Below are 9,526 nucleotides of genomic sequence, written 5' to 3'. Positions count from 1 at the left end.
CTTTTCTTGTCAGGTTTGGGCTGAAAACCTGTATTGTTAGCTTTGTGTCCAGCTGATGATATGAAGTCATCATTAGAAGACTGTAATGAAGGGAGAAGAGTAAGAAAAGAAAGAATGAAATCACAAGCTGAAATTATTCCTACTTTTTAAGTCTTGACTCAAAAACAAGTTTTTAACAGTTTAATTCACTGCAAGCTGCCATACGATCCACCAGCTGGAAAAATGAACCATGAAAATCTGCCTGTCTTTATATAGTCTCCGAGGAAATACCAATGCATTGGTTTTATTAAACCCTTGTGAGAAAGCCAAGTTTGAAGCTGCTGGGGACTTGTATCATTTCCAAGGCATGTGGAGAGGGGGTGAAAGGAAATGTCACTTGAAAGAGATATTTGGTATCGAGCATCAACTGTGGAAGATCCTCACGATTGTTTAGCATAGCCTGAAAGTATAACAGAAAGGGTAAGAAAATATTGTATTAAGAATCAAAGCAAAACCAGTACATTGTTTGCTTCCCATTGCAAATCTTGCTTTCACATGATGTTAAGGAGACTTGTTTTGATCAGTTCCAAATGTCTAGAAGCTGAGCAACTTAGTAATAATATGATGTAAAGGTCAAGTATAACTACGTAGCATCAAAAACCGTGTGTGTGAAGTACCCTGTAACTTGAATATGAGAAATAATAGTTGTAGCTCTTACCTGGACTTTACGAACAAATGATGGAGTCACTCTTTTCTCAAAATCATCTATTGGAGTGTATGAGTTGAGGATCTTAACTATCTGTTCAAATTACAAAAGACTATTTTAGTATGTCACAAAAAGTGAGAAGACAAAAAGAAGAAAGCATTAATATGACATCTTTATTGGTATTTAATGGAAGTTCCAGTAAAGAATTTTACAATAAAGAGAGAATTTTGACTGGTCACCTAATGAGTTGTTACATATATGATGATTGCTATGACTCATTTCCAGAGGTGTCAGCAGGATCAAGGAGATGTAGAAAAAGCTGGATGAATTAAGAGAAACAACAAAAAAAAGCCTGTGACAAAGTAAAGGAAATACAAACATGGGAAACATGGGATAGAACAAAGCAGGCAAGTATTCACCGCAGGAGCAGTTAAAATGCTAACAATCAGGAATAAGGAGTTAAAAAAATTGAGTTTAACAAGTGGTGATGTGGAATGCTGAAGAATGCTATTTTTATCAACGGAAAAAGCCAATAGTTCTTCGCAACAAATTATTTTAGATAGCTAAGATTCTGCAATTGGTGCTGCCAGAAGAAAACAGACGGTTCATTACCTGCACAGTAGAAAGAGATGTGCAGTGTTCACATATTTCCTTGGCATCATCATCTGTGATCTTTTTGACCTGAAGGAGCCAGGCTGCTTGAGATAGAGGCTCTAAAGTTTCTTTAGCATTGCTGCTTTGAAGATTCTTGTCCTTAAGCCATTCTTCCAAGTAGCTGATATTACATCTGGGTTAAACCATGAACAGACAACAGAAACGTCAGGTTCCCCCTAACAAGCAAGTTACACTAAAGACTTCTAAAGAAGGAATGCTCCTCTAATTCAGTGTTCAAATTCATACATTTTAAGTTAAAAACAATACCTGTAGATCATAAAAATCAAACAATTAATAGCTTATTGATCTGTAAGTTTAATTCCTTGTGTATTTCCATCCTTTTTATTTTTTTATTTCTTAAAGCTTGGATAATAGAAAGCAAGTTATTAATTTAGCTGTTGCTTGCAGAAAATTACTAATATATACTGGCATTGCCTATTACACTGTAGCACTATATGTCTTTAAAATATTCATTTACAACTCCGCTTATACAGGAAGTGAGAACAATCTTTGCACATTACAAAGCAGGGCCAGGCTTATAACTGATGACCTAAAGGTTAAAACAGTTCTCTTCTAGTAATATTCCCAGATGGGTCAAGATTTTACTGATTTTCTTTCACCTTAGTCTGCAGACTGTCTAATGGAGAACAATGAACTGTACAATCTGCAAAACAGTTTGGAGCATGTTCTGTTGGTGCTCGTAACAAGACAGATGATGCCCCATCTAAACCCTCAAAGGCTCTGTCTCAGTGCCTTTCTCATCACAGAGGATGAAAAATGCAAGTCAGCTTTTGTCTGCCTGCCAGCCAGGGGACACTGCACCTGTTTACTATAGTAAGAAAGAATTAAAAATACTATTCATCACATCATGAGTGAACTAGCATGGAAAGAATCCTAAACACGTCTGACTTTAAACTCCAGACTGTAATCTTCTCTGTCTTTTCCTCCATTAGTGTTTCCATTGAAAGAACAATTTGTAATATGTTATGTTAAGAAAGCTCAGCCCAAAAGGCAAAGATCTATTTTTTCAAAAAGAGTAAAAAACAATTACTTTTTACTTTCAAAAAGAGTAAAAACCAAAAACTTCCAGTAGAACAGTTACAGAATCTCAATGACTTAGTGATAAAGGACATTACATAAAAGTGTTAAAAATTCATTCTCAAGCAACTGCTTGTTGAAACTTTACGGGCTTTACCTTATCTGCATTCCTTTTCTACAAGAGCACATGTCCTTGCGGAGGAAGAGACTATTGAGGGTGATAGCGCCAATCAGAAAAAAAAGCTGCTTCACTGCCTGCTTTAGAAGCTCAGAGTCCAAGCCATTCTGGCACATAGTACTATAAAAATAGCTGAGCTGTTGCAGGATGGAGGTCATTGTGTAGGTATCCGAGTCATCTATACTAGAAGAACGTTTACGGAACCCTGTAGGTTTCAAGCCAGAAATTCCCTGAAGACTTTCATATTCCAGCATGCCTGGTACTGAAAGACAACACAAAATAACTGATAAGACCAACACTCCTAAGGCTCCTTTTAGTTATGTTAACTTAATTATTAAACAAAACCAACTTTCAAGATATTTTAAAAGTTAAATGATACAAGAAAAATAAGATACTGACAAAGGCTTCTGGAGCACACATTTTAAAAAGCCTTTTGTTTTTGTAGAATGTTGATCAGTTTCAAAGCATTATCTCATGCTAGGAAATGTTGTGAGGAAAAAGTCTTTCCAAACCCTGTGGGGATATACCATTCAGTGGAATTTATATGTGCAGAAACACACACGCAGGTACACATATGTATAAATCAACAGGAGAAGGAAGTCTGTCCCATCCTTTGCCTCCATGTATAAGCTTTATTTATATACTTCACAAGCTACATTTAAGTCTGTTTGGCTTGCTGCTGTCTTACCGATCATGGGCTGAATGTTGTTCTCCATTACAATAATGAATTGGTGATAGATACGAATGGCCAAATCACTAAGAATTTGTCTGTATTCTGAGAGATCAAAATGCTTCAAACAGTTCTTATTCTGACGCGGAGTGTTATACTTCATAAATTCCTACAAGTAAGTTGTAAATATAATTATTAGAAATGACATAACATTATAATTATAAATTGTTACTATAATGTAATATATATATTAGAGTAACTCATTCCATGTCTGGCTGAACAGTCTCAGAATGAGTCAAAGCTACAGCTAACTTCAATGGATGCTTCCAGTTCTGGGCTTCCTGTACTTAATTTTCCAGTTTATGTTGATGTTTACTCTGTTCCTAAAGCCTGCTAAAGCTGAAGGAAAGACATGCACAGGTTTCAGTGAACTTTGGAGCAATTCCTAGATCACTTAAACAGAAAGCAAATTCCACCTTCCACCCCACCCCCCAAAAAAGAAAAAGACAAAATGCAGTTTTTAAACTATGTTGGGGAAAAAAAATACATTTTATTGCTGCAAAGGAATCTCATTTTTGGACTTCTCATCAGGAAAGTTCTGACTTCAAAGGTCTAAACTGAATTCTAACGTGTGAAGTCTTGAATGTTCATTACAAATATAGATTAAAACTCTAAATTCTGGATTCAGACCTTTCCCTACTGTTGCAACTAGATTATAAAAGACTGTTAGTAAGTTTAAATGTTTTCAAGTCTCCATTGCTCTTTAGATGTTATCGATATGACCACATGAGGGAGCACTGTTGTTTAGACAGTACACAGTAACTGTGATTCCCAGGCCTTGTGGCACCTGTCTTTGCTTTAATCCTGAAGACTATGTTTTCATGTGCCTATGCAATTTCAGTTCAGTCTACCTAAGTTTATAAAACCTAGCAATAAAATATAGTAAGAGTTTGCAATTTAAATAATTTAGAAGAATTTTGTATTTCAGGATCAAACTTAGCTTAAACAGGCAAGTGAAATAAGGAAAAAAAAGGGTATTTATTATTTAGCCCCCTTCCTGAGGTTTTCTTCTCTAATCTCATATTAGTAGCAGTAGGTGTTTGAATGGTCGCAATTATAAAATAGTAAAACTGTTTTTTTATATATACGTAGCTGGACATCTGAAGTCCAGCTCACATTAAACTCTTGTGGAAGAGTTCAAATTATGTAGCAGTTTCCACATCATGTCTTTAACCTACTTTAGCATTTTAATGTTTCCTTGATTTCACTTGATCTGTTAGTTCTATACTGTCTTATTATTTGTGTAAGACATATAACACCACTGCAGAGCAATGTGAATATCTAAATATCTGGAAGGAACAGTGGTGAGCTGGTGAATAATTATCTTTTATCACTATTTTTAATTCCAATTAAAGTCTGTCACAAGTAAAGTAATGGAATTATTTGATGAAATAATTCCTACCTCTTCCCCGCTGTACTGCTTCAAACAGTTAAGAAAATAATATGTATTGGAAAGCCAAAAGGACAACATCTCAAAGTCTTCCGAATGTTCCTGAAAATGATAAGTAACAATCATATAACAGTACTGTCTCATGAAGTTAATTTAATCACTAAAGACCATTACAGAATTGGTATAATAGAGCCCGTATATAGCAGAAGGAGCATACAGCATCTATAACATGCTAGCTGAACACATCATGCTGTGTTTTCAGGCTAATATACATATAGCAAAGATCCCTCTTTTATCTGGTAAACGCTGTTTAAGTCTTAAATGACAAACTGGCTAAATAAGTCTGAACCAAACAGTTCTAAACATTTCTGTTTATGGTGTTGTAGTGTACTGCAGGCCTTCCTGCAAAAAAGTGTTAACAAGCCAGTATACACAAATGAAATTGAACTATATATAAACACAATTCTAACTGTGTATAAGTATGTTTTATTTTTGTTAGCTAAGTAAGTACAAGCTTTTCTAATGGATAAACTGTGCTATAAATTTGATCGCAAAAAACCTGGGCATTCTCTATACAACAAATTCAACTGTATAAACCATAGTCCATTCCTGCCTGTGCTACAAAGCATGCCTGGTGTTTTATTCCATTATAAATTCATAATAAAGCATTCATATAGCTGAATTTGTTATATAGATGAGACAACAGGCTAACAATTCTTGTTTATAACTTGATTATGTAAACTGGCTGGCAACATAACTTTCATCCTTTGGGTACTAATGCTGCAGTACCAAATGACATGTCAAAAAAACATTGAACTAGTACAACAGCAGTGTAAAAACCTCTGAAAATTCCAATACCTGCCTGCTGCCAAACATACTAATCCTCATTTCTGTCCATCCAACTTTCACCAGTGCTGAAAGCACAAGTGTGCTTCACCTAATTAGCTACTCACCATAAAATGTAAAATACTTTAAATGATTTTGTCAACAAGCTCTTCAGATAAAAACAATTTCTGTTAATGCATTCTGTGTTCAGCACAGTAGAACCTTACCTGGAGGCTTTACAGGGATGCTACTATAAACTTCAAAAAGAGTATCACTAATAATTATTATTCTATTATAGGAATACTAGCAAATGAAAGTGTGAGCATTCCCCAGATACCATGCACGCATCTTGTAAACCTTACATTAAAAATCAAAACAGTACAGCCAAACGTAATTCCTACCTTAACAACTTGTTTGATACCATCAATGGTTACATTCATGAAAGATTTCAGCATGTCAGGATCGTTCAGATAATCTGCATACCTCACACACATGAACAGGATGTGAGCTGGAAGGCCAGGTATCATATTAACTACAACTCCACGTGGCTTTAAATCTGCATAAAGGAGATTCATCAGGTTTATTACATAAAAATTCAATGATTCAACGTATCATTCTGAAAAAGACAAGCACTATGGGGTTTATTTCTTCAGTGACCAGTCACTTGATAATTGCTTTACTGATGAATTGCTTGTTTCTGAAAACTTCTGTAACAGTATTGTTCATATAAGAGTATTAATTAAGTTTTCCAGAGTAACAGGAGAATACTGTAGCAAATTCTAAGGTCCAGCATGGGCTATGTGAGACAGGACAACTTCAAAGAGCAATTTGCATTAAAGTACCCACTGGAGGCCCCACCAAATTCTGGCATTGCTTAATGATACCAAAGATATAAACATTCACAAGGCTGAAGCAGATGAGAAGAAAAGGAAGATGTTGTTTCCAAGCAGTAGTTTTTAAGGGTACTAACGTACATGGAAAATTTATCCAGTTTACTATTAATTGTAAGCTAATGCAAAAAGCTGGTTTGGCAGTATGATTGATATTGTGAAGTAACTCAGAGGACGGACAAAATTCCTCTACAAGAGAAACATGAAAGTAGAGTTCCTTTCAGTGAAGATAATGATATAGAAAGGACAGGAGAGTAATACATCACACATGGATATAAGCCCAATGACTTACAGACTTAGTAGATGACCAGGAAGAAAGTAAATTCAAGTCCCTGGAGTGCTCGAGATTTATAGCTTTATAAGTGAAGAAATAATAAGAAAGATAATAGAGTCAGCATTATGTAGAGTCAGACAAATTATTTTTATGCAGATAAAGCACTTCTGTGTTTTAAATGACTGGCAGTAGAAAAAGAGCAATATAGAGCCTCCAAGTTGTATTGGTGGTAAAAGAGTGGGGAAAAAAGGCAACTTTGAATGTAAGTGAAATATGGCGCCTTGTAGTTTTTGTTGCAGTGTTCTACACTGAATATTGTTGACTACTGATAAAATTTGAAGTGTTACTAAAATACCGAGGATCAGATTTTGAATGATCCTTTCTTCGTCCTCTTTTTTGTACTCCATCATTCCAATGTACTCTTTGGACGAAGTTGGCACATGAGCTTCAGCTGTCAAAGACAAAAGCACTGTTACCTGCGGGTAAACGGCTAAGCTAACGTTCACATTAGAACAAACTATTGGAGCAAAGCAGTTTTCTCTGTAATAAAGAAAGTATGGGCCCTGTTCACAATAATGTTCCTAGCTTATGGTTCCAAGCATTACAAGTTAAATAACATTTATATTATTAACGTGATTAGTTTCACTGGATTCAGTGGAATTACTTGCACTAATAAGACAAACAGCAACAATACAGCTCTACATTAGTCACCTCTACAATGTTTTGAAGTGTATTCTATAGTGAAGAATTACTTGCTATACAAGAGCTTTGTACAAACTAATTTCAAATCAGGAACCATCTGCCATTTGAAGGTCATGGGAGGAGCTACTCATCTGATGCAAAACTAACATTCTGTTGGCTCAGAGGCAGTTGGTGTGAGGGTATGTATTAACTTTTGTTGACAGAATCTGATGCCTCTGGCTTAATCTTTTGTCATATAGTCTAGGTCCCATATGTGCCCATTATTTAGCTGGAAAAAAAAAATACAGGAAAGGGCTTTTATATGATTTCTGTTGACGGTTCCCTGGCACTTTTTTCTGAGGTTTTAAAATTTCTAACCCCACCCCAAACCCTATCTTTTTTTTTTTTTTTAAATATACTTTCTTTCAAACACACATTGAACATCCAAATTTGTATTTAAAAAAAAAAAAAAAAAGACATAACAATATCTTACTTTTTTCGATAGTCTTGGTAAGAGTTTTGATCTGATCCTCCAATTTTTTTATTATTCTATCTTTCATGTCTAGTTCTTCTTCAAGATCCTGTAAGAATCAAAGTCAGTGAGTTCAGAGGAACCACAATTAAAAAATGTCTTCTGCTGCTACATATTATTGCCACAATTAAAGAGCACTATGATGTGCTTTTACTTATATTTGGTGGAAGAAACATGAAACCTTCATATCTTTTTTTCTCCCCCAATGAACTGAGAAAACATCCTGCCCATGCCATGAAACCATGATTTCTTTCTTTTTATCCTGCATTTCAGGTACAGTTTCTTAATGACAGTTTCATTTCCTCACCATGTTTTCCACAGTAAGTCGAGTTGTTTCTTGCTTTATCTTGCTTTTTACTTCATCCTGGATTTCATCTTGCATCAAACCATTGCTCAGCCCCTCAATTTCCTGGGTTGTGACTTTCAGTCTCTCTTTTTCTTTTATGTCTGTTTCATTCTGTGCCTCATTTGTTCTAAGAATAGATAGATAGGAAGCTTTGTCTCTTATTCTTCTTTTGATAAAGCATAGTTGTATCATACTTGTCCATTACTTATTAACTGTACACAAGGCTGTAAGGCAAATCTCACATTGGATATGGTACTTTAAACAGTTTAAGTGACTTTGTTACCCCAGCTCATGGCAACTACATTTCTTATATTAAAAAAAAGAAAAAATATTTACCGTCTTTGTGTTCTATCCCCTTCTAGCTCATAATGCAGCCGATTAGACATCTCTTTCATTTTTTTTCAGTAATAATTAGCAAAAAAACCCAAAACAAAAGAAAAACAACAAAATCACATTTGCTTATTGTTCTGTATTGGTATTCAGTAAATCTCTTACACTCATAATTTTCTTCCATCTAACAAAATTGAACGACATGCCAGATAATGTATCAGAGAAATATCTGACTACTCCACACCACACAGAAGATTATATGGGACAGGGAATTTTGACACTACTAACTTCGTGCAGTTGGCAGTAAAACTACTTGCAAATTTTAAATCAATTGCCTAGGAAGACACTACAGCTAGAGACTCAGAAACCTCAGCAAAGCATGCTTTTGTAAACTGAGAAGAACTTTCAAATAAGTAAATTTAGCTAGAACTTTTCCCTCTGTCTCCCACTCTGAATTTTTCAACACCCTCTGAAGTCCACCTCGTAGAGTATGCTTTATGTTCCATAACATCTTTCCTTTTCATGATTGTTTCCAAAGGGCGTACTCCATTACACATATTCTTAGCAGAGCCCTACTGAATACACTTGCAGACATCCAAACCGTAGAACTGAATGACCTAAAAAAGGTTAAGACAAAATACACATACTTGCATATATTTTATTCTTTAATAACAGATATAAACTCCACAACACGTTTTTTCATCATGTTTCTTACACTCTACTAGCAATAAAGTAAGTAATAAGGCAATGAAGTTATCATGTAATATTGCTTCAGCTTTCAAAAACTCAAATATAGTGAATTTATCATGTTCATCTTAAACAACTGTAAGACTAGGGACCATACTGGTACTTTACCTTTCAACTTTACAGTCTGTTCTTGAAGACGGTTTTCAAGATCTAATTTTTGATTTTCAAGTTCAGAAACTTGCTGTTTAAGGTCTGGGATCACCTTTTGGAGAAAAAGGAGATTTGT

General features: G+C 35.0%; 1 protein-coding gene across 1 annotated transcript in view; it reads right to left on the bottom strand.

Annotated features, from left to right (window-relative positions):
• Positions 1-286: 286 nt before the first annotated feature.
• Positions 287-9,526, bottom strand: part of MYO5C (myosin VC) — a gene marked incomplete at both ends in the record, with an annotated part of 35,091 nt that continues 25,851 nt past the window's right edge. Inside the window, 12 exons of the mRNA XM_082322230.1 lie at positions 287-439; positions 698-778; positions 1,298-1,472; positions 2,535-2,817; positions 3,244-3,394; positions 4,688-4,777; positions 5,902-6,056; positions 7,020-7,115; positions 7,839-7,926; positions 8,185-8,350; positions 8,560-8,611; positions 9,409-9,502. Coding sequence (XP_082178356.1) covers positions 287-439; positions 698-778; positions 1,298-1,472; positions 2,535-2,817; positions 3,244-3,394; positions 4,688-4,777; positions 5,902-6,056; positions 7,020-7,115; positions 7,839-7,926; positions 8,185-8,350; positions 8,560-8,611; positions 9,409-9,502 — 1,584 coding nt within the window. The remainder of the gene's footprint in view (positions 440-697; positions 779-1,297; positions 1,473-2,534; positions 2,818-3,243; positions 3,395-4,687; positions 4,778-5,901; positions 6,057-7,019; positions 7,116-7,838; positions 7,927-8,184; positions 8,351-8,559; positions 8,612-9,408; positions 9,503-9,526) is intronic.

The sequence above is a fragment of the Platalea leucorodia genome (assembly GCF_965183815.1).
Source record: "Platalea leucorodia genome assembly, chromosome: 9".
NCBI lineage: Eukaryota > Metazoa > Chordata > Aves > Pelecaniformes > Threskiornithidae > Platalea > Platalea leucorodia.
This window is presented reverse-complemented; position numbering and strand designations above follow the sequence as displayed.